Here is a 25,101-nt window from a genome sequence, read left to right as displayed (position 1 = left end):
TATCTGCATAATATGAACACGCATTACTGCGTCACCATCAGGACCGTAGCACTGCAAAGCCTTCCTTCTAAGGTGGCAACGTGAGGAGAAAAATAAATTGGCCACGTGTACTACCACTTCACTGTACCTACATAGCAGTCTTTTTAAAGTCAAACAACGAGAAAAGCTTTTAACAGAGTACCATCCACAGCTAAGCACAGCGAAGCCTTGCTTCTGCACATTGAATTTCTAACTGCAGAGTAGTCTAGTATCTGTAATAGCAACTATTTTAGGAGTGATATATCTAATTAAGGTTCACTCGCCCTATTTCTTGATGTACTATTCGCAACATAACAAAACAAAGCGTTGCTTCTGGAGTAACTTCCTAATTAATGTGACAAAAATAGCTCACACGCACAACCATCTGCAGCGAAGCACAATGAAGCTCTGCTTCTGGAGTAGCAGCCTTTCTGTAGGGTTCTGTTGTTTGCCAATAAATTGTGTTTCCAACTAGTGTAATACAGTAGTACTAGAGTAATACTTTTTTTTTTTTTTTTTTTTTTTTTTTATTCTTTACAAGTTAGCCCTTGACTACAATCTCACCTGATGGTAAGTGATGATGCAGTCTGAGATGAAAGCGGGCTAACTTGTTAGGAGGAGGATGAAAATCCACACCCCTTTCGGTTTCTACACAGCATCGTACCGGAACGCTAAATCGCTTGGCGGTACGTCTTTGCCGGTAGGGTGGTAACTAGCCACGGGCGAAACCTCCCACCAGCCAGACCTGGACAAATTAAGAAAATCTCAATCCCCAGCCGGGGATCGAACCCAGGACCTCCGTCTTGTAAATCCACCGCGCATACCACTGCGCCACGGAGGCCATCAAAACTGTAATGGCAGCGTTTCTGATTAGATAGTGATAGATGCGCTACAGTCACTAAACTGCGTTTCCAATCACAGTAAAGCCTTCCTTCTTATGATAGTAATATATTAGTGTTACATGTGTATTTCTCTTTGAATTTGTTGTCTATATTATGGCTATGTAAAGTTATGATGTCTATTCAACTAGTTTCTCCGTCTCTTTTGCTTGCTAAACTTAATAAGTGCAACAGTAAGTTACCTTACCTTACCAACACATTCTGTTTTCCAATGATATCTGAATTGCACACCACAGTTGAGAAGTCGGTAACCTAACCCCGTGCTTCAGACGGCTCGTCAAGCCTTTAGTTATCATCATCATTATCATTAATAGCCCATATTCGGCTCAATATTGAGCATGAGTCTCCTCTCAGTACGAGAGGTTAGGCCTTAGTCCACGATGCTGGCTAAATGCAGACAGCATTTAGGCAGGTTTCCTAACTAACTAACTGAAAAGTTGGAGGTGCATGCTCCTGACCGGATTCGAACCTACGCCCTGCCGCCTGCGTATCGAAGGTAGAGGTCATATCCACTGGGCTATCATGTCACTCACGTATAATAAATTATCTAATACCTAATCTGAAAATCAGTGTTAAAATTTTAAGCATTTTTAATACATTTATAGGTTTCTTACAACTTACAGTAGTGCGTAGAGGCACCATTAAAGATGGTTGCGGATCTGCTAAAGCTTAATTGATGAATATCCGCCGTTTGGAATGCTTCCAAATAGATATAGTTGTTCTGTGTAAGTTGTTCAGAGTTATAGCTCGTTAGAGCGCCCGATTCGCGAACTTTCTTTGACTCGGCACGAATTAAAAATGTACGTCGGATATGTTCTCGATATTTCAATTGGCTTACAGAACGAGAGGTGTTCCAATTTGTTAAAAAGAATTGACGTCATCGTATTGTATTGAATAGCAAAAAAAATAGATAAAATCTTTAAAAAAAGGATTATTTTTCAAATATTTCATAATTTTCGTCAACTAACAAAGTCAATAGTCGATCAATAGTGTACTTTATGTAAAGTACCTAGATTGTTTGGGTATGAGTTTGTTAAAAAAAAATTATCAGAATTTAAAACCGACCTGGTAATTATCAAACTTTACAGCCTCAATAGCTCAACGGTAAGAGCGGTCGGACTCATCATCGAGGGGTGGTGGTTCGATCCCCGCCCCGTTGGTCTATTGTCGTACCCACTCCTAGCACAGTCTTTCCCGAATAGTTGGAGGAGAATGGGAACATTGGTCATAATTAAAAAAAAAGATATGGCAATTATTCTTTTTTATTTTTAAAAAACTTAACTTTAATTATAACATTTATTGGAAAATATATCAAATATTTAAGAATAACATATTTTATTAGTATTTGAAACCCCCCTCTCTCAAACTAAAAAGAATTTTTAAAGTAACCACATACAATTAAGTTAGTTCCCTCTTCTCAGTGTTTTAGTTAAAACACTGGATGGACTAATGAGGAGACAATAGCCTCCTCACTCCTCGTCGCTGGATTCCGTCGCTTCCCTGATGTTGGTGAAGAATGGTTTCAATGCTCTCAGCATCATTTCTGTAAAAATCCAAAACCCGTTTGAGTAACAAGTCAATAATGAAAAAAAAAACCTGACAGCACCCTATAAAGGAAATACGAGGCAAACAATTGCAAATTTTAAGCAAAAAAATCACTATATTTTAATAATTACGATTTTTCACTTATTCCCGTTTAAGCCCATTTACTTGTTAATCTATACTTATAATAAATTTGTAGAGAGGTCAATTCTGTACATGAAATATATTTCCAAAATAACTATCAGGGGGTGATTAGTGATCGATACTGATGCCAAAAATGCAATCAGTTTAATGTTTGTCTGTCTGTCTGTATGTTCGTTATAGAAACAAAAACTACTAGACGGATTATAACGAAACTTGGTACAATTGTTCTTCATACTCCTGGGCAAGTTATAGTGTACTTTTCATCACGCTACGATCAATAGGAGCAGAGCAGTGAAGGGAAATGTTGGGAAACGAAACGGAAAGGAAACGGGAGAAGTTACTCCATTTTTTAAGCTTCCGTCGCGTGTGCATCCTTAATGGGTAGGGTAAGGTAGGAGTAGGGTAGGGGTAGTTGAAAGTTTACATTAACTTTCACGCGGAGGAAGTCGCGGGCGTCCGCAATTTCTTAATATTTCGTTGGATAGCTAATACTTGTTTTAAAACAGCTATGCTGATAACGTTACGAAAGTAATTTTATGAAATTAATTTGCATAAAGTCTTTTACCGAAAAACTTTTAAATATTTTTAGATTCTTTATGTATATCATTCAAAAACAGTATATTTGTGTTCTTTTTTTATTATTATTATGTAATGTGTTAGGTTATCTACCTACGGTTAAACGGTTAAACACCAAAAAACCGCTAATACGTAAGTTTTATTTAATAATCCACTTTAAAGTAGTGTAACCCATATTTCTTAAAAAAAAAGAGGAAAGCTTCTTTTTTTCGAAATCGGTACAATATAACCCAACTAGCTGACGCCGCGCGGTTTCACCCGCATGGTTCCCGTTAAAGCCTTCCTCGATAAATGGGCTATCTAACACTGAAAGAATTTTTCAGTAGTTCCTGAGATTAGCGCGTTCAATCAAACAAACAAACTCACCAGCTTTATAATATTAGTATAGATTTAATTTGATAGCTAATGATTCCTACTAACACCCCTTAAAGGGATCGCTATACGTTTGTGAGTATAGATATACACCCTGTATGTGAGTATATTTTTACTGTGGTATAGATTACATCAGAGCGTCCCAAAGAGACAAACACACAAACATTTATATTTTTCTTAATTTTATTTCACTGTTTGTATTTTTTTCTTTTTCACCATGTACTTGCACACTATTAATTTGGTTGAATGCTGTAAGGAACGGTAATTCTTGCAAATAAACGATATTATTATTATTATTAACAGAAACAGTCGGAAAACGAGTTACATTCTTTCGTTCGTTGTTTGACAAAATAGTATACATACTCATACCTTTGCCTTCCGGCTCCAATTCTGACACTTCCCACGCAGTGAAACCTTCCACGGATATTATGTATTGCTCGAGCAGAAATTGGAATATTTCTATCGCTAAACCTGTAAATAAAGAAACATTTCTTTGTACTGATACCATGAACACAAACTTAATATATGAAATTATAGAGACATATATGCATCACAATTCAGATCCCGCATTCTGTAAAGTTACAGCGCTGTGACATCGTTGGTTTCCATGGAAACTTCACAGACAACGTTAGGGATTTTTTATTTTTGGCACCCCATAGAAATAAAGTTCAAATTCCAATAAAACTTGTTAATAGGCGAATATTACATCGGCGAGAAAAAAGTAGCGGAATCGCACCCCAGGTTGACGAACGATAGGTTGGTTCACCTAGTATAAAGTGGAAGAACCATCGCCAGGAAATAGTAAGTCACTGCCACTTAATGTAGTTGCTAAGTTTTGAATCGTACCAAGAAGAGGTATTGTAGTGGGACATACAAACAGCCTGACATGATGAATTGGCTTCCCTCTGTTATTTGGAGTGGTCGAACTAGCTGATTTGGCGTGAATACTGTGTCATGCGCTTTGCACCGAAGCAGCCCACACACCTATGATACAAGTTCCTGGATTAGAGGTGATATTCATTATTTATGTCATTGTGGGAAGGGTATCAGTGTTGGTATGATTAATGATTAAGAGGGTATTTGATGACTTGAGCTCAGGTGTTTGTGAGGCAGCGTAGCGCTTTAGTGATTTTGTGCAATAACGTTTTGTGTTGTAATTATTTATTTTAAATTGTAACACATATTTGCTGCTTATTTAAATTTAGTTTATTTGAATGTATTCATAATAGCTATGTCGTCACACGGGTCTCAGCTGAAAATCAGTCGTGTATTACGCTTGTATATAGTGCACGGCATATGCTGAGCTGTACACTCTTTCTTTTTAAGGGTTACAGACAGACATGCTGTCATAAGGATAGGGTATTTATTGACTGTCTGTAACTTTTAGAGATGAATAAAGGAGATGGTCCATTTCAGGTCCACTCTTGTATTTTTATGATTTTAAATAATATACAGGAATATAATACAGGATCATCAAAATCAAAAAAATACAAGGATCTTATTAAAATTTATTAAAATGAATAAATGTAACTAATTAAAAATAAATAAATAAAATTAAAACCCAAGTTTTTGAGTTTTATCAAGATGGCGCCCTTAAAGCAACTATGACATGACAATTGACAGACAGCAAACGTCAAATTGATTACTGCATTGAAAACGTCATCAATCCGCCATTATTACCCATAATAGTGTCGCATTTCTCGGGAGATAATTAATATTATTTCGAAAGAATTAAAGTAAATTCGTAGATTTGTATAATCAAAAATAGTTAAAAAAAACATTTTCTTTTATTTCCGCCAGGGTACAATGACTTGACCTGGGCTCCATAAACTTTATTTTCTTTCTTTCTTTCTTAACCAACCTGGAGGATACTGGAGCTGAAGCATTAACTGTTGGATCCCGAGGAGACAGTTCGCTTCCCTCTGTTCTCTAGAGTGCCCAAACTCGCTTATGAGTGGCGAGTACTGGGCCATGCGCTCGTAACTGAAGCGTGCGTTGTCTCCGGACAGTGCGTGCTCACAGATCGCTTGGATCAGAGCCCGCATGAACCAATCCTCTGTTGACGACGCACCTACGTTATTCTGCGTAGAAACCGTGTTTGTGTTATTATTGGTTTTATGGGAATCTGATTGTTTTGTTACGGTTCAGCTGTCCCAGAGAATAGTCGACAAACAGACACATAAAAAAATCGTTTATATCGAATATACATATAACTATAAACATTAGTGAAAACGTATTTATTTAATGAAATTGATTATGGATAGTTGTAGCAAGCAAGACTCCAATCTGTATTATAATATGTATAATTGTTTTAAACCGACTTCAAAAAAGGAGGAGGTTTTCAATTCGAGTCTATGTTTTTTTGTGTGTATGTTACTCGATTACTCTGAGACGCCTGTATCGATTTGAAAATTTCTTTTTTATAAAAAAAAAATATGTTGGTCTGTAGGATCTGTAAAACAGCTAAATAAATAAAAAAAGCATTAAAATTAATGAACACACATAGGTATAGGTACATATCTAGCACTCAAACTATATACTAAAGCATGTGTTCCTTGCATGCTTTTCTATGTGTTGAACTGTTTGAAACGATGGTTTTCGACGATTATCTACCATAAAAAAACCTGTTCTTTTTGGTTTGCCCTTGTCGGGTAAGTATTAACTCGCGGATTGAACGAACTTGTTAATTACCCGAATCCATTCTAATATGCATTCACAGTTTTCTTCAGAATTCATAAGCTGCAAGAGAATGCTCTGTGTTTTTTTAATGAATTTTGAATGAATTGCAGACAAACGTTTCTCTGCCTCGGTAGCCTTGTCGTCCACCAAGAAATCGAACTTATTGTCTTCTAGCCATTTCGGAATCTGTAATAAGAACTAATAAATTAAAAAATGTAAAACCAAAAACGCTTAATGAAAAATGCAGAAAAAAATTATAAAAAACCGTTATTTTTTATTTACTTTTAGATATAAGTAGGTATCTATATTTTTAGCAGACTCACGGATTACAAAAATAAGAAACCAATGTCGAACAAAGGTTATGATTCACAACATTTGTCAGGACAACTTAATTAACAAATCAAACTGTAACCAAAATAGGACCCTAGAATGGGATAGAATGACCTTGAGTCGAGTCACGCACTTGTGCACGTAGTGTGTAGGGTTAAAGACGTCCTTAGCGGTTAACCAACACTCCCCTTTTCCACTCAAGTCACTTTCCCCGCCTATCCAAGTACCCTTAAAGAATTACCTGACCTGACATCATACCCGTCTCAGACTTCTATTTCCTACAATATCTATATATGATATTTCTTATTTTATAAAGTCGGTTAAAATGTAATGACCCAACATACAAGTACCTGTTCTTCATTGATCCATTGTTTCAGTTCCAAGCTATTTTGTGACCAAATCATTTTTACGAAAGAAGACCCCGCACTTTCTATTAAATCTCTGATTAGAGGTCTTAAGAATAAATGCCCATGATTAGATTTTATAATATTTTGACATATCCCGAATAACTGTGCAAATGTAATGTGCTAAAACAAATAGAAACATTTATTTTAGAAATTATTTGGTTACTACTTATAAGTTAAGTTTTTAAGTTTGTTGATGACACTCCCATGATATGCGGGCGACGGGCGGGAAGACTGCGCTGGTGTGAAATCGTGCGTGCGGGAAAGTGACGTGCACTGGGTGGGTTTTTCATTCATCGTTACACGCCACCCGCCCCGCGCGTAACATCGGGAGTGTTACGAACGAAGTTGCCAAGCTATAGCATCTAAATTAACTATTATTCAATGGTAGATTTATTTATTAATGTACGTTTTCAACCTCAGACCAATTAATAAAGAAAGATCAGTATCGCACCCAAATTCACGAACAAAATTTTTCGCCATTTTCTGGGGAAAACGAGCCTAGATTTGGTAGGTATATTATATCTTAAACTAAGCAAAAAGTTTTGCCTGTTTTTTACACCATTCAACTTTACAAAAAAAAAAACGTATTTTTACGGAGCTCTTTAACTGACGAACACGATTACAACTATGAAACATCGATAATATAGAGACAGTTTTTATAATCGCATTAGAGTTTTTAACTGAAATAAAAGATCATCTTTATTGTAGGTATAAACTTAAAAATATTATAAAGAGGTAAACTTTGTGGTGGGTAATCTCTGGGTCTACTAAACTGATTTAGGAAATTCTATTACTCCTAGAAATTGACGTTATTCGTGACATATCCATACTATATAATACCTAATAGCCGATGCCCGAGACTTCGTCCGCGTGATACTCTACCCCTACCCTACCTTAACCTACTAAAAATAATTTATTTCAAGTAGGCTCAATTTACAAGCACTTTTGACACGTCAGTTGACTATTTGTAAAGAACAAACACATACAAAAAAATAGTTAAATATATGCTAGGACACACTAAAAACAGAAAAAATAAAATCTTTTTAACAAAAAAGTTTAACCGACTTCCAAATCACAAAAATAAACCAAAAAGAGAAAAATAACATCGCATGTGCTACAGTACACACGTACAGTACAGTAATGCATTATCTCAAGCCGTTTGAATCATAAAATTTAAAAATTTTCAGATGGTTGTTTCAAAAACAGCTTTAATTTATACGCCATTGGTTTGACACATCCTTCAAAGTGATCAGACGGTAACACATAGTAGGTATATTATTTTTCGCTTTTTAGTTTATCTTTTGATTTTGAAGACGGTTTTGAAGATATTTGTTTTTTTTGTTAAAAAGATGTTAAGTAACGGTAATTTATGGATACGTGAAAAAAATCTCGAAAGTAGGATATATAATGAAATTACAAGGAAAACCATAATAGCTATGCTATTGAAAGAGTTATAGTCCACCAACTTAAAAATCGAAAATTGCATACAAATTCCGTTGCTAAATAAAAAGATAAAGTCGTTGGTAAGATAACTCAGAGTCTGTTAAAACTAAAAAGCTTGGTATGAATATGTATATTAATACGTGAAAATGGTAAAAAGAATATTTGAAATTGGGGTTCCTTACATTTAAGCAAAATGATGATGAATTTATTATCGTCTATCCCATGGAGTAGAATATCATTATTTAGTGTACGGAAAACGCAGGGCGTCATTTAGTTAATTATAAGTAATTGTACCTTTCCTTCTATTAGCGGTGCAGTGAATTTCCCTAAATATTCATATAACATGGGTATATCTATATACAAATCTGGCGCGCACTCCATAATACCAGTCACACCAGACAAGAAATGTTCACCAGAAACAGTACCACTCGATATGAGGCGATTCGTAGATTTCGCGATAATCTGAACATTTTTTGTTGATCTGCAACAAAGAAATAATTAAACCACAAATGATAAAAACATAAGACTCGAGAACCTCTTCCTTTTTGCAGTCGGTTAAAACACAAAGACAGGGGAACAAAAGAAAACATTTACAACAAAGTATTTTTAGGAATTTACAAATTCTATTGTGGTGTGCTCAACAGTTTTTGATGGTTATAAATCATATTTTGTCCTATACTTACGATTACCTAATGTCACTAAAAACGTTATTTGACCAGTCATCGCGAAAATTCCATTTTAGAGAATAATGGCTCATTAAAATATTCGCGATTGCAATCATGCCTGATAGTCGCTTGACAATCAGGCATAATAGTCAAGCGCAAGCCTATTGACCATAAAAAACCTACTTTTCTAGAGCGATGTTGAGAATTTCAGTGACAGCAGCAGAGTGGTACAGGCCAGGCAATGTGTCCTTGAACTCTGACACGAACTCTTCATCATTGGGATTGACAAGATTCTCCATGACGAGCAGTTTGACCTTCCTCTTCATACCCTCGGACAGTGGCTCTTGGGGCAAGGTTTTTTCTGGACGCTTGATAGCGGTATTGATATTTCCGCGCCCAGAACTGGACCGCGATGTTGAAGAAACGACACGGCTATTGTTGGTATCTAAATAAATAAATATATTACTCAAAAAACCTGACTGTGTGTAGTCATTCTAGGAAATCATATTAAACGAAGTTAAAGTTAGTAATGGTAAAGGCACATAGTTAGAAAAGCCGTATTTGAAATCCAAGCTCTTACATTGGAGAATTTTTTTTTTGTACTAGCGGACCCGGTCAAGCTTCGTTTTGACATAAGTGCACTTATTCTCTATCCCTACTCTACCCTTCTATACCTCTACCCCTACCCTACTCTACCCTACCCCTACCCTACTCCTACCCTAGTTTTCCCGGAAATTATTTGATTTTTTCTCACCTTTTAAACCTTCCCTATACCTCCACGAACATTTCAAGACCAAGATAAGATAAATCCGTTAAGCCGTTCTCGAGTTTTAGCGAGACTAACGAACAGCAATTAATTTTTATATATATAGATAGATAGATTTCTATCTTGCCCCCAAAAGTGACCTGATTAAAAATTTGGACTGTCCTTCGCTAGTCGGACAGGCTCCCTAAGAAGAAGAAGAAGAAGATACTTACTGTGCGATGGAGGATTTTGAACAGTATCCACAGAACCGCGGGTGGTTCTGGAGGCATTATGACGCCAGGTGGGTGGTGCTAATTTAATTCTAATAAGATTCTGAAACGGAAAATAATATAAATAAAATAAATAAAAAACATGATTGCTTATAATATGAAATTTAAAAACTAAAAAGAAAAATATCAAGTTACTCAATTAGAACTTACTTAATTACTAACCAAGGTAATCAATTAGAAAGCAGCCGAGACCAATATTGGATTGAATGGTAATACTAGCGGACGCCCGCGACTTCGTCCGCATGATTTTTTTTTATAGTTTACTAGTCTTTTAAAACGATTAATATTAAAAAATCTTCAACCCCTTCAACAACTTTTTCGGGGTAGAATTTAAAAAAATCTTGAACTACATTATTATTAATATTTTTATAATAATTATATAACCTGAATGATGATGTTATGTTTATAAGTTTTATAAACTGTAGAATTTGGCACCCACTTAGATATAATTTCTTTTGCCAACAAAGTTGACAACGATAATAATGAAAATATGAGGTAATAAAGAATATGATATACATACATATACAAGATACAAGATCCGCGTGGAATTTAGGTTTTCACAAATCTTTCGGGAACCATGGATTTTTTCCGGGATAAAAAGTAGCCTATGTGTTAATCCATGCTATAATATATCTCAATACCAAATTTCAGCTATTCGGTTAAGTAGTCGAGGCGTGAAAGAGTAACAAACATTCATATCATTAAAATCATCAGTTTTCGCAAATCTCGGGAAACCATGGATTTTTCGGGATAAAAAGTAGCATATATTGTGTTAATCCAGAGAAAAATCTATTTCCATTGCAAATTTAAGCCAAATCGCTTCAGCAGTAGCGGTGTTAAAGAGTAACAAACATCCAAACATCTATACAAACTTTCGCGTTTATAATATTAGTAGGAGTAGGATGGCCGTAGACTATAATACGGTGGTACCTTTTGCGTGTTGAGTGTTACAGCCTTCCATTGGTTCTGGTTGCCTATAATTGAGTTGGAGGCTTGTCTCCTGACATTGCCTCTGCGCTCATCTCGACTTGGACAATCGTTAATGAACTAAAAAACAATTATTATTTAAGGATCATAGAATATACGTGTATACTGTATAATCGATCTGTAAAAACTGCATCATCACAACGGGTCACTCAACAGTAGTTCCGAAGATAAGCATAAATACATCGAGCTAGTTAGTGATAGAGGTTTTGGTGACAAAACTTCCGATTCGTAATTCCGCCGATCGTATTTGTTCCTAGCAGCATTGTTGTCTTACAGTTTGATACATGGCTTTAACTTTAACTTTAACGACTAATCCTATATTGTTCCTACGAAAGATTTATGTCTAGAAGTTCATCCTCATCATCTATAGACATGGACATGTCTATAGATGATGAGGATGACGATGACGTTGACGACGACGACGACGACGGATGATGATTAACGACAGAATTCAAGGAACCAATCAGCTGTGTTTTCCTTTGCACAAAAATACATAAACTATATATACTAGTATTTAAAAATAGCTACTGCTGTTTCTTGCCAGCTCATCTCACTTTTGAATTTTCAAAACAGCTTGTATTTTTTTTTATTTCTTCAAAAGCCTCGTCATCATCAATGACAGCCGATAGGTCTCTTGCATGGACTTCCAAACAAAACGGTCTCGAGCCGCTAGCATCCAGCTGCTCCCTGCAACCCGATTTATGTCCTCGGTCAACCTCGATCAGTGGGCAGCGTAGTGGGGGGTCAACCAACACTGCGGTTTCCGGTGCGGGGTCGCCAACCCAGCACCTTGGGACCCTGACGTCCATCGGCTCTTCGAACTATGTGGCCCATTGCCACTCCAGCTTCGCGACTCGCTGAGCTATATCAGTGACTTTGGTTCTTCTTCAAAAGCCTATTTGAAGTAAATAAAGGAGATGGTCCAAAATTGTATGGAGCCCAGGATCAGTCATTGTACCCTGGCGGAAATAAAATAAAATATTTTTTTGAACTATTTTTGATTCTACAAATCTACGAATTTATTTTCATTCATAATAAATAATATTCATTCTCTCCCAAGAAATGCAACACTAAATAAGGTTAATAATGACGTTTTCTATGCAGTAGTCGATTTGACATGAATATCAATCGTCATGTCATGTTACATGACATGACGATTGACAGCAAACGTCAAATGCAAACATGACTCATGTTGCTTTAAAGGCGCCATCTTGATATAACTCAAAATCTTGGGTTTTCATTTTTCTTTTTATTTAGTTAGATTTATTCACTTAATTATTTAGATTTTAATAAAATCCATGTATTTTTTAAATTTTAATAATACGGGGTACAAGATTGGACCTGAAACGGACAATCCTTGGAATGGCAATAAATGGTGATAACTCACCTTAATATTTGTTTTCTGTTGCTCCGCTTCCTCTATTATCTGGTCCATCGTCTTGGGTTGTTTGGATATCCTTTCATCCTTTGTAATCCAAGATTTATTTCGCAGATCAATAACATCCTGGATTATGAATCGCACCCTGCTACTGACCCCGTTTGTTTTCCGAAAATCTATTGCATATAACGTCTTGAATATGTCATCTAGTTCATTTTTTAAATATAGATGGTTGTAATCGTTCTCCATCTTTTGGCCTATAGTTGTAAGGAGTTTGCAAAGGCTTTCTAGATTTTCTTCATTCATTTCGTTGACCAGATTTTTCATGCAGTAGGTCATAATTTTGCTGGTCAGCATTCCCAGCTTGTACAGCTCCCCTGAAACAAGTACAATAAAGGTAAGGCGGCCAACCCCCGTATTCTGCGGGTCCGTCCCGTAATGCTAGATGTAATCCCGCTTTGAAATAAATAGTAAAACAGTCCCGTAAAACGTTGGATGTGTCCCGCATGTCCCACATTTTCTACCACACGACACACACAGTGATTGAATTGATTTGTTTTTTAAATCAGTGTAATATACAAAGGACTTATGTACCTAAGTTTTATGTTTTTATTTTTGGTAGGTTTCGTATAACGACTAAACTTTACCCCCCCCCCCCCCCATCAATCCCCTGAAACTTGACCGGGTCCGGTTGTAAATAAATAAATAAATGAAAAAATAAAAAAACATCATTTATTTCAATTAGGCTTAGTTTACAAGCACTTTTGGAATGACAAGTAATGTCATAATTTAATTTAATCTAATGGTAATAAGAATCGACGAAAACTTAAAATTAAACGTACGAGGGGTCCAAGGGGGCGCCTTGGTCCGAGAAGAGCCCACAACAAACTTGCATAAAGTTAACACATTTCGACGTTGTCAAATCTGGACAAGTGAGAACAAGAACAGGTTTTGCTACAGGAGCTGATTAAGGATATTTAAGGGCGGTCGAAATCGTAGACGTCTGTATTTGGTAACCAAATGCCTACTTACCGATAAACTTAGCATTTCCAACAGACAGGTCGCTGACGCGCCGTTGCTCTTTAGCTAGCCGTTCTAGAAGCTCTTTCTTCTTTACCTGAAGAAAGAAGTGTCTAGCCATACATGCCCCGTAAATTATGCGACTTACTCTATAGGGTGATAGCCGACACCAAGGTCTACGCAAATAACGAAGGTTGCTTAGGAGTATTTCCCATAACTTCATGGTGTTGACGAGTCTACTATAGGAGCCGAACTGCATGACTAATATTTTACTAAAAAAAAACTTTTTATGTTCTCATACTAAGTAATTGAAATAATTCCGACTATCCATGTAACACACGCCTTTATCTATCCTTGCATTTTAAAATACGTCTAACTAATTACTATACTTATAAGAGCCGTAGCCATAAACACATCCTTATACATAATAAATTATGACGTAGCCAAGTGTTTGACGTATTTTAAAATGCAAGGATAGATTTGATTTACTTTGTATGAAAACATAAAAAGTTTTTATTTTTTAGTTATTAAATATAGTCATCATCATCTCCTTACCCTTATCCCACTTAAGTGGGGTCGGAAAAATATGTCAATCTTTTCCATTCGTTTCTATTACTTGTCAACTCATCATCCACTCCTTTTACACACATGTCCTCTTTCACACAATCCAACCATCTCTTCTTTGGCCTTCCTCTCCTCTTATGACCTTCCACTTGCACATTCAACATTTTTCTAGTAATATGACTTTCCTTTTTACGCATTAAATGTCCATACCAAGCTAACCTTCTACTCCTCAATTTTTCTGTTACTGGCGCCACCTTCAGACTTCCTCTTCTATACTCATTCCTTATTTTATCTATTCTTGTCACACCACACATCCATCTCAACATACGCATTTCGTTCACATGCATTCGTTTACTATCCATCCCTTTCACCGCCCAACATTCTGATCCATACAGCACGACAGGTCTTACAACCGTTTTGTATATTTTACCCTTAAGTCTAAGAGGCATTCGCGGGTCACATAGTACACCTGAGACCTGTCGCCATTTCATCCATCCCGCATTCATTCTACTTTTTACTTTTTTAGTTATTAAATATAGTATTAAATTAAAAAATAAAATAAATGTTACAAGTTTGTGCAATAAAGTATAAATAAATAAAATATTAGTCATGCAGTTCGGCTCATATAGTGTAGAAATTAGGTTGACGTATTTTAAAATGCAAGGATAGATAAAGGCGTGTGTTACATGGATAGTCGGAATTATATAAATTACTTAGTACGAGAACAATAAAAAGTTTTTTTTTAGTTAAAAAAATATTAGTTATGCAGTTCGGCTCTTATAAGTGAACTCGTCAACACCCTGTAGTTACGGTAAATACTCCCTGCAGCAACCTGTGTATGCGCCTGGTCTATATATGTATTTTTTTTAATAATGAGCTTTACGGCTCTGGGTTCTAGCCCTTTGAGCACGGTCTGATCTATATACTCGTAGACTGTCAAGGAAACAGTCTATCACGCATAGTACGATCAAAAAAGTGATGTACTTATGTGTCCCAGAGAATCAAGTGTCCTCAGTCTCCCCTATAGTTTTACCTTGGAGCAGAGGAGCATACTTAGGTTACATTTTTAGAAAAAATAAAAACATGGTCAAGTCTGCTACTTATTAATTACTATTTAAAAAAATCTTTATTTTGAATTTGCACTTTATCTTACAGGATCGTCGCAATCTTCCACTTCTTTTTCTAATTTCAATACTTGTTCGTCAATCTTCTTGTTCATGAATTGGTTCTGACATCTACTGATAATGAGTCCACGGAAGTTGACATATTGGTCGGAAGCGTTGTCACGTGGTACCTGGTAGAGAGAAACCCATGCTAATAATATAAATGTAAAAGTAAGTCTTTTTCATTTCACTGAAAAAAAAGAAAAAAATCCTACAATACATACATACATATAATAAAAATAATTACTAAATCGAGCTTTAGCTCAAATTTAGAATGGAATTAGATTATCCCCTGGATTGAAGCATAGGAGTTCCCTTCACTGTCCTTTGTCTTCAACACCAGACCCCTAATGACAGTCACAACCCATTTAGATGGAAAGTTCTCATCGACATAAATTAATCAATCCCAAACACAAGGTAACTACTGCAAGCCGTTAAAGAGTTCCTTCGTCTGTGCTTCAGCTCCATCATCAGATCGACTCCAGACCTCCATTAAATTGTAAGGTTGTGTAAGTAAGTGCTTAATGAAAAAATTAACAAACGCTAAGTTGCCCTTGTATTTTTTGAAAATTCCTCTCGATTTCTCCAGGATCCCATCATCCAGACATGATGACAATAGGACCTCGTTTCAAGCAAAAAATAATTTCAAATTGGTCCAGGCGTCTTCAAGTACGACGCTATTTCAAGATGGGTAATTAATATACTTACAAAAAACATGACTCGAATTGAGAACCTCCTCCTTTTTTTGAAATCGGTTAAAAATATTGTTTTTTAAAATCGGTTAAAAATAATGACATTCATACTAAAGAATTAAATTGCACGTACGATAAACTTGTAAATATGAAGAAATATCAATCCATACATAATTTCTTCACGTTAACACTTATTGCTTTAGTCTTTTAGGTTTTCAATTACGAATAGTAGAAGGCAGTTAGAAGACGTTTCTAATTATTATTCATAAAACAATTCATACCTTTAACTGAGACAATTTCATGCACAACATTGCGTATGCCTCAGAGAAATTGGGCTCTTTGATTGCTTTTTTGAAAATTATATCGACGATCCCTTCGAGACGCGCCTGTGTGGTAATCTCCAGACCCCTCACTCTGTTCAGCCATGTATCGAATTTTTGTAGCGTGAATTTGTTTAGTATATCACGGAAGTTTTTATAAAGAACCTGAAATGTTTTTGTATTTGGTAATACGAAACGAGAAATGCACAGGTACAAAAATGGTAACGGCATATTGATTGTGCCAGGAATACCTCCATTATACAGCATGCTCGGGGTATTTCCCATAACTTCAAGGTACTGAATAACTAATATTTTTGAACTCAATTTTTTTTTTACGTTTTCTTACAAAGTAATGAAAATAATTCGGACTATATATGTACCTAATACACGCCTTTATCTATCCTTGCATTTTAAAAGGAGTGAAACCTGGCTACGTCGTAAATATAAAGATGCGTTTATGGTACATATTTAAAGATCTATTTACAAGAGAAATATTATTTTTAGAACACATCATGTTAATTACGGGAAATACTACCCAGCACCCTGTATAATAAATAGGTGCGGCCACGGCTCTGTTATTTTTGTACCTGTGCATTTGTCGATTTCTATCTGAAATATTTTCATGTTTCGTCCTTTTTAGAACACTTTTAACGTAGTCTGGTTATAGTTTTAACTTAGTTTTCTTTATCAAGAATTTACTGTTTGTGAGGGATCCAGATAATTCCTACCTGGTACTTACGCTAATAGTTACAAAACAAAGTGTCCCCACCAATCATCTCGCCTCGTCGCCATATTGAAACGGAAACAGTATCGATGGCGGAGTGGGGAACCGGAAACGTGGGAATGCTAAGTCAAAACACATGAAAAACGGAAGGCTTTAGTAACCATCGCAGAGTCAAACATAATCACACTTACCATTTGAAATTTACGCTTAAAAATTGATTAATAATACATTCATCATTATCAACCCATATTCGGCTCACTGCTGAGCTCGAGTCTCTTCTCAGAATGAGAGTGGTTAGGCCAATGCGGATTGGCAGACTTCACACACGCAGAGAATTAAGAAAATTCTCTGATGTGCAGGTTTCCTCGCGATGTCTTCCTACACCGTTTGAGACACGTGATATTTAATTTCTTAAAATGCACACAACTGAAAAGTTGGAGGTCATCGTCGTCGGAATCGGAGGCAGAGGTTATATCAACTAAGCTATCACGGCTCATAATAATTATTATTAGTATAGCAAACTATAATATTTTGCATGCCAATCGGGCGTGATACAGAACAGATTATATTTATTTGTTAAGACCTTGTAAACTGTATCAGCAAATAAAGGATTTGATTTGATTTGATTTGAACTGTATAAAAATAACTTTCTTTCTTTTCTTTTTCTTTTTTTTTTTTATTAATGAATATACTTAAACAATACACATCACTAGGTACCTAGTTCCGGCACACGAAAAGTCAAAAGAGATCCGTGCGGTGGGTATTTGGCTTTCTTTTTGCTATAAAGTTACTTAATTACTCGTATGACTCACCTGAGTTTTAACCTCTTCCTCACTGAGATCCATGAGATCATTCTTCAAGCGAGCTGGTCTCCAGGGATCCTTGGACAGGCTCAACTTGACTTCTTCACGTGTCAGAGATATGGATATACATTGAGGACGCACAGTGGTCACTGGCGGCGGTACCAACTCCATGCTTCCTTTGCCTTTTAATTGGATACATTCATTACTAACAAAAATCTAACAAAATGTCAAAAGGTGGAATAATTTGCCGTCTTTTGTCCGTGCCAGTAATTCACTTGCCATTTTTAAGTTTCGTTTGAAACGACATTATTTGTCGTTGAATTAAAATTTAATTTTTCGAGGTATTTATTTTATTGTTTTTTATTATTTATGAAGTATATATTAATTATATATATATATATATATATTTGTATTAGTTGTAATATATTATGTAATACATATGTAAATTTTAATATTATATTTACGTATATATTATATTTATATATATATATATATATATATATATATATATATAATTACATATAATGTATTGCACCTTCCCGCTCTTTCTTGGCAAGTTCTCTCGTCAGGGGTTGCCTGGTAGAGATTACTTATAGTAATAAGGCCGCCTTTGCATGCTAAGTTTAATTTATGTTTTTAATGTTTCAATTTATAATTGTATTTTTGTGTGCAATAAAGTATTTCTTCTTCTTCTTCTTCTACTAACTTTGAAGAGTACCTATACCTTAGTTACCCGACTGCAAGAAGGGTTATGTACATACATTTTAATTTTATATTGTTGAAACACTTTTATTTGTTTAGCGTAGTCCTATTATTTAGCATATTAATTCAAGGTTGTTTGTTTTTGTTTTTAATTTAAAGGTAATAATATAGTATAAGAGCTTGATAGCCCAGTGGATATGACCTCTGCCTCCGATTCCGGAGGGTGTGGGTTCGAATCCAGTCCGGGGCATGCACCTCCAACTATATTGTTGTGTGGATTTTAAGAAATTAAATATCACGTGTCTCAATCGGTGAAGGAAAACATCGTGAGGAAACCTGCATACCAGAGAATTATCTTAATTCTCTGCGTGTCTGAAGTCTGCCAATCCGCATTGGGCCAGCGTGGTGGACCATTGGCCTAACCCCTCTCATTCTGAGAGGAGACTCGAACTCAGCAGTGAGCCGAATATGGGTTGATGACGACAATATAGTATAATGTCACTGTGGCTATGTATATCCGTGGTGTCACCTGGATCGAGGTAGCAGCTGAAAATCAGCGCCGCTTGGCCAAGTACATTGCTTGGTTTATGCGGCACAATGCTGAGCTGTTACCTTTTTTCAAGGTTGTGCCAAACATGACGAAGTGGTTTTTGATGCTTCAACTACTTTAGTTTTGATTTTCAATTGATCAGGTGGTTGAAGCATCAGACACTGCAATAGTGCTTACTTAGGCATTGTGGCACAATTTTTGAAATAAATGTTATTCTTTTCTTCTTTTCTTTTCTTTATGTTTTTCGCGCGTATCTTGTATGTATGTGTGTATGTAATATTCTTTATTACCTCATATCTTTTAAACCACTCAACGGATTTACGTAATTAGGATATCGTTAGATTTGTCTTAATAACCCAAGTGTTTATTTTTATTTTATTTAATACACTTTATTTGTACACCACAAATAAAAGAAAACAAGCAAAACAGAAACACAAGAAAAAGTAGAATACAAAAGGCGGCCTTATCGCTTAGTAGCGATCTCTTCCAGGCAACCTTAGGCTTAGGAACTTATTAGGACAACTGTAGGTGGTGTGTACGTAATAATATTGTACATATACATACATACAAATAACTACACACTAATACATAAACCATAATACACAAATTATATAATAATTATAAATATCATAAAATAAACTAATATATAAATATATCATTATGTCGTATGATAAATATTCTAATAAAATAAAATATGTAACTAGTGACTAAGATAATATGTCTTAACGGATTTTTTAAACATATCAAGGGATTTGGATTTCCGAATGTCGACTGGGAGTGCATTCCATAGCTTAATAGCACGAACAACAAATGAACACTTATAAAATTTACTCCTATGGAAAGGCATACACAGAGTAAGAGCACGACATGTTCTTAGCTCTGATTGCACTCCCAGAAATGTGAATTTCTCCTTAAGATAAGGAGGATATTTTGGATTAAAGAGCACACAGTACAGAAGAGAAAGTACATGCAGATCCCGGCGACGGCGAATAGGAAGCCACTTGAGTTTCTGGCGAAATTCAGATATATGGTCATATTTGCGAAGGCTAAATATAAACCGAATTGCAACATTTTGAAGTCGCTCAAGTTTATTAGGTAAAACTAAAAGAAAAATAAGAAGACTACTGTGAGAAGCTATAGACTTTAGGTGAAATTTTTTTTCTAATATTGCAATATGGGTATCAAATTCAAGAGCTTTTTGTGAGGATTCTAAAATGGTACATCATGGTCATTTAAAAAACTACAATTAGAAAAACGTTATTTAGTTTGAATTGGCGTATCATTTTGAATTGGCTATTAAAGTGCACAATGTTTTATTTTTGTTTTCCTTCATGTTTATTTACAAGAATGAAGTACGAGATCCAGCTTAAGGAATATATACCTACCCTCGTCTGTTAATTATTTGGGATAAGAAATAAATGATAGAAAATATTCACATTGAGCCATTGCAAATAGGTTGCCTAGTAAAATTGCGCCCAGTGAGTATTAAATGATTAATTTGTTTATTAAATTTATTTAATCTACTTCCCTCTTTGCTTTATTAATAAAAATCAAAAAAATGTGTCTGGCCGCAATTTAACTAGGCAACCTATTAGCAATGTGTCACTGTGAATTTTATCTATCATTTATTTCAGAAATAAGCAGATTTCAAATGTCCTGATTCTCAATAATCCGAGTACTAAGTGTAATGTTTTTTTTATATTTTCTTCCTGATCATATAAAAATCATGTCATCTTTCACATGTAAAGATATGATTGGTCCTCAGTCGCCAAATGAGCAACCCTGCACTTTAAAGAATTTCTTCTTCTGATATTTTAAGATTTTTTTTTTTTTGTTTGTTATCGTATTTTTGTTTGTTTGCTCTGAAACTACTTTACCAAATTGAAAAATCCTTTGATCATTAGAATTAGGTATATTATATCCCCGTATTCCCACGTGTACAGGAAACGTATGGTGCCTGCTAGTCTCCTATATACCTACCCAGATAATTAGTTGAATCTATTCTAGGGAGGAATTAATAAATAATCTATGACGCACTCATAGACATAGAGTTACAAATGACCTATGACATTTATGTATCTAAGCAAATTACAATCTCTGTCCACGATCGGACTGTGACATTAGTGTCGTGCGATGTCTATAGTCCGCGCCACGAAACAAGTCCCGTAGACGCCGCGCTAATGTCATAATGGTGCTCATTGTCATTTGGTAATGGCTGTCATAATATCATTTGGGTAAGGCGCTGTCAATTTTACCGCGGAACTTCTTTTGTGGAGTCAACCAATACTCAATAGTCATTGACATTTTGTTAAACATCAATGTCAAATGTCAATTGTAATTGTCATTGTCAAAAATAATCAATATTAATCAATATTATTTCAAACTAAACTTACTTTAAAATTTTAAAGTTACTTTGCAGAAAGTTAATTTTTAAAGACAAACAAAAGGTTGATTTATTAAATGAATAGGTAAATCCACCACACACTGTTTTAATGATAAAAACTTAACTAATTAAAAATACCTACTGCACATTAGTGAGAGATGAGTAGGTAAAGAAAAAATAATGTTCTCAATGATACTATCTCTTATCCACTCTCCTAACTTTGGGAGAGAGTCCTTGTGAGCCTCAGACACGGCTAACGGAACTGCAGCAGCTAAAAGATCTTGTGAAGGTGTTTGTGGTATTGCTTGATTATTAAATAAATATATAAATAAATAAATAAAAAGGTACCCGGATAGTGTTTGATTTTGCTAAAGATGTTATCCAGTGTCACTGAGTATTATGATGATGCCATCTCTGGTCCAACACTTTGTGACTCCAAATTTCTGACGAGGAAGGTCATATACAGATTTTTGATGACAAACTCTGGACATAATCATCCCTAAGCCATCCAGTTTTGTCTTAGAGGACCACACTGCATCCTTCAGAGCCCAATCATTGAATTTCACAAGTATAGATTGAGGTTTGTTGTTGCCAGAATGCCCAAAACAATGACAGCAGCTGAGAGATTCTGATGATGGCTCACAGCTTACGAGGTCCAGTCAGCACCTTACAAACTGCAGCAGAGGGGTCCTCTTTATCAATTGTTTCCTTTTTTTTGGAATTTTACTTAACCGTATCTTAAATTCGACCTGCTGCCTTGCCAGAAGCCTCACCTGCTGAAGATTCTCAAGTGCCATCAAAACAAAACTTTTGAATAAACCAAACTAAGCATTCAGGATGTCACCTCTTAATTCCTTTTAAAATTCCATGCTCACGATATACTCACTTACGTCTTTAAATTTTTTTTTTTCTCATTGACTTCATAGTGATAGTGGAAAACTGAGGCCACTATTAATAGTTAATAATAATCTGTGCAAATATATTTTAAAATAGCAAGCAGGTTTATGTAATTAATACATAAAGGTAAACAAAAAAGGGTAGGGGCAAGGGTAGGGTAGGGCAGGGGTGGCTTTAGTAGGGTGGGAGTAGAATTGGCTAGGGGTAGTGAATGAGTCAAAGTGAAGCTTGACTGGGTCCACTAGTATGACATAAAATTAACTATCTTAGTACCCATGACACAGACTATGCTCTAGGCTCACTTTGGGGTTAGATAGTGTTGTGTGTATTGTTTAAGTCTATTTATTTATTTAGAAACTGTGATCCATCTACTGATCATAACTGAGGGGAACGAGAATAGGTACATAGAAGTCTTGATTAAAATAGATAATATACAAGGATATTCTTTTTAGGCTGGAGTATTATTAATTATGACTGGAATATCAGAAGTCGCAGATAACAAACATGAAACAATAGGTAGGTTAAGTTACAGTCAACTTACTGTCTTCGCCATCAGACGGTTGCATGTTTTAATCTAGAACAAAACATTTACAATGTGTATATGTTACCAGCAATGTGTATAATACAGTGTATAATATAATAATATAATGCCTAGGCACAGTATAAAATAGAACATAAGCATACTTTTATATAATCTAGATTCCACACAGATTTGTCTACCCTACCCTTAGAGTATTTTTGTAAAGCGCAAAGCCAGAAGCTTGTGAAGGGGCAATGAAAGGAGTATTTAAATACTTGAGTCTTGATTTATATCAGTTTGTTGCAATAATTTAATTAGGTTACAACAATAAAATGAAAAATCTTGTGTACATATACAATTTTGTTGTGAATTTATTCACCATCTCCTTACCCTTATCACACTTAAGTGGGGTCGGAAAAATATGTCAATCTTTTCCATTTGTCTCTATTACTCATCAACTCATCATCCACTCCTTTTACACACATGTCCTCTTTCACACAATCCAACCATCTCTCCTTTGGCCTTCCTCTCCTCTTATGTCTTTCCAGTAGATATGACCTCTGCCTCCAGAGGTTGTGGATTTGAAACTGGTCCGGGGCATGCACCTCCAACTTTTCAGTTGTGTGCATTTTAAGAAATTAAATATCACGTGTCTCAAACGATGAAGGAAAACATAAGGAACCCTGCATACCAGAGAATTTTCTTAATTCTCTGCATGTGTGAAGTCTGGCAATCCGCATTGGGCCAGCGTGGTGGACCATTCTGAGAGGAGAGTCAGTCAGCAGTGAGTCGAATACGGGTTGTTAACGAACAAAGGAACTCTTCATTCAATATTAAAGTTCAGGTAAGTATTGAAGTGTCTGTCAGTGATTTCAAAATAGCTGTCTTTTTACCAAACTGTGTCAAAATAATGACAGAGAACGATAATTTTCCGAGCGTATATACGTTACACCGTGATAGCCCAGTGGATATGACCTCTGCCTCCGAGTCCGGAGGGTGTGGGTTCGAATCCGGTCCGGGGCATGCACCTCCAACTTTTCAGATGTGTGCATTTTAAGAAATTAAATATCACGTTTCTCAATCAGTGAAGGAAGACATCGTGAGGAAACCTGCATACCAGAGAATTATCTTAATTCTCTGCGTGTGTGAAGTCTGCCAATCCGCATTGGGCCAGCGTGGTGGACTACTGGCCTAACCCTTCTCATTCTGAGAGGAGACTCGAGCTCAGCAGTGAGCCGAATATGGGTTGATGACGACGATATACGTTTGTATGACATTTTTTTTCATTTTTTTATTATTTACAAGTTAGTCCTTGACTGCAATCTCACCTGATGGTAAGTGATGCTGATTTTACAATCTAAGATGGAACTTATTCGGTTTACGATGAAAATCCACACCCATTTTTCGGTTTCTACACGACATTGTACCGGAACGTTAAATCGCTTGGCGGTACCTACATCTTTGCCGGTAGGGTGGTAACTTGCCACGGCCGAAGCCTCCCATCAGCCAGACCTGGTCCTAACTCCTCAGGTCCTCCCTCAACTCCTCCCTTTAGCGACATCCGCAACTGTTTTCCGAGTGCGAAACGTCATACAGATTGCAATTTGCATGTTTAAGTACCTATCAATAAAGTAATGTCAAAGCAGAAGAAAAACACTTACCTAATTTTTCAGGTTCTCAAAAGTATTCCAACCGCACTTTGAAGCCGTTACCAATCGACAAAAAACCAAAAACACGAACATATATTTACAATAACACTACTTAAATGACCTACATAACACAACACGAAAAAAAAAGAGATATTAAAATGAAAGAAAGTTATCTTATCACTATCAGCGTCCTAGCCTATTAGTGTATTTACGATACGAAATACGATTACGAATACGCGGAATACGAACTACGAAGCGGACGTGTTAAAATCTAACTTTATTAAAGCTTAAAACTTATCGTTTATTAGTTATTACTTATTTTAATACATGTTGAAATCTAGTGATTAATGTAGTGAACTCAGATTTTGAGGGGATTCCCACAGCCATAGACATCGCTAAGTCCACAGACAGAATCAGAAATCGGAATACATCTCAGACCTTTACTTATAACTAAATTACCTTAGAGCCTACTTCGCTAGATGTTACCCTCTGTCAAAAGTTCAAGATCACGATCTAACGTGTCTATAAAAACTGTAAAGAGCTTCCTGGTCGAAAAAATGGCGGTTTATGTAGTTGCATAGCATAAAAAACGATAGCAACTTCTAGCTGTTCACTAAAAGATGAAGATAAGTTATATTT

The 25,101-nt window shown here is 35.8% G+C and overlaps 1 protein-coding gene across 6 annotated transcripts; it reads right to left on the bottom strand.

The window, feature by feature from the left end:
• Window positions 1-2,161: 2,161 nt before the first annotated feature.
• On the bottom strand, window positions 2,162-24,826 carry LOC128198900 (eukaryotic translation initiation factor 4 gamma 1-like). Of its 6 annotated transcripts, XM_052886480.1 has the most exons (17): window positions 24,475-24,826; window positions 22,835-22,867; window positions 21,745-21,839; window positions 17,771-17,943; window positions 16,196-16,399; window positions 15,213-15,353; window positions 13,508-13,592; window positions 12,485-12,852; window positions 11,041-11,157; window positions 10,054-10,153; window positions 9,259-9,520; window positions 8,705-8,891; window positions 6,911-7,087; window positions 6,243-6,416; window positions 5,413-5,632; window positions 3,921-4,022; window positions 2,162-2,460 (listed from the first exon to the last, which is right to left on the bottom strand). In XM_052886480.1, exons 4-17 carry the CDS (start codon window positions 17,930-17,932, stop codon window positions 2,387-2,389), a joined length of 2,373 nt encoding a protein of 790 aa, XP_052742440.1. In that variant the 5' UTR covers window positions 17,933-17,943; window positions 21,745-21,839; window positions 22,835-22,867; window positions 24,475-24,826; the 3' UTR covers window positions 2,162-2,386. The 6 variants fall into 6 exon arrangements, with proteins under 6 accessions (XP_052742440.1, XP_052742438.1, XP_052742439.1 ...); XM_052886478.1 differs by lacking the exon at window positions 21,745-21,839; XM_052886479.1 differs by lacking the exons at window positions 21,745-21,839; window positions 22,835-22,867.
• Window positions 24,827-25,101: the final 275 nt, after the last annotated feature.

Source organism: Bicyclus anynana, chromosome 17 (genome assembly GCF_947172395.1).
Source record: "Bicyclus anynana chromosome 17, ilBicAnyn1.1, whole genome shotgun sequence".
In the NCBI taxonomy this organism is placed as follows: Eukaryota; Metazoa; Arthropoda; class Insecta; order Lepidoptera; family Nymphalidae; genus Bicyclus; species Bicyclus anynana.
This window is presented reverse-complemented; position numbering and strand designations above follow the sequence as displayed.

Coding starts and splice junctions, on each gene's coding strand:
- LOC128198900 (XM_052886478.1), bottom strand. CDS start 22,859: ATGCAACCGTCTGATGGCGAAGACA. Junction 11,158..12,484: donor AACAGAAAACAAATATTAAG/GTGAGTTATCAC, acceptor ATTGTTTTTTAG/TTCATTAACGATTGTCCAAG. Junction 6,417..6,910: donor AATGGATCAATGAAGAACAG/GTACTTGTATGT, acceptor TTCTTATTACAG/ATTCCGAAATGGCTAGAAGA.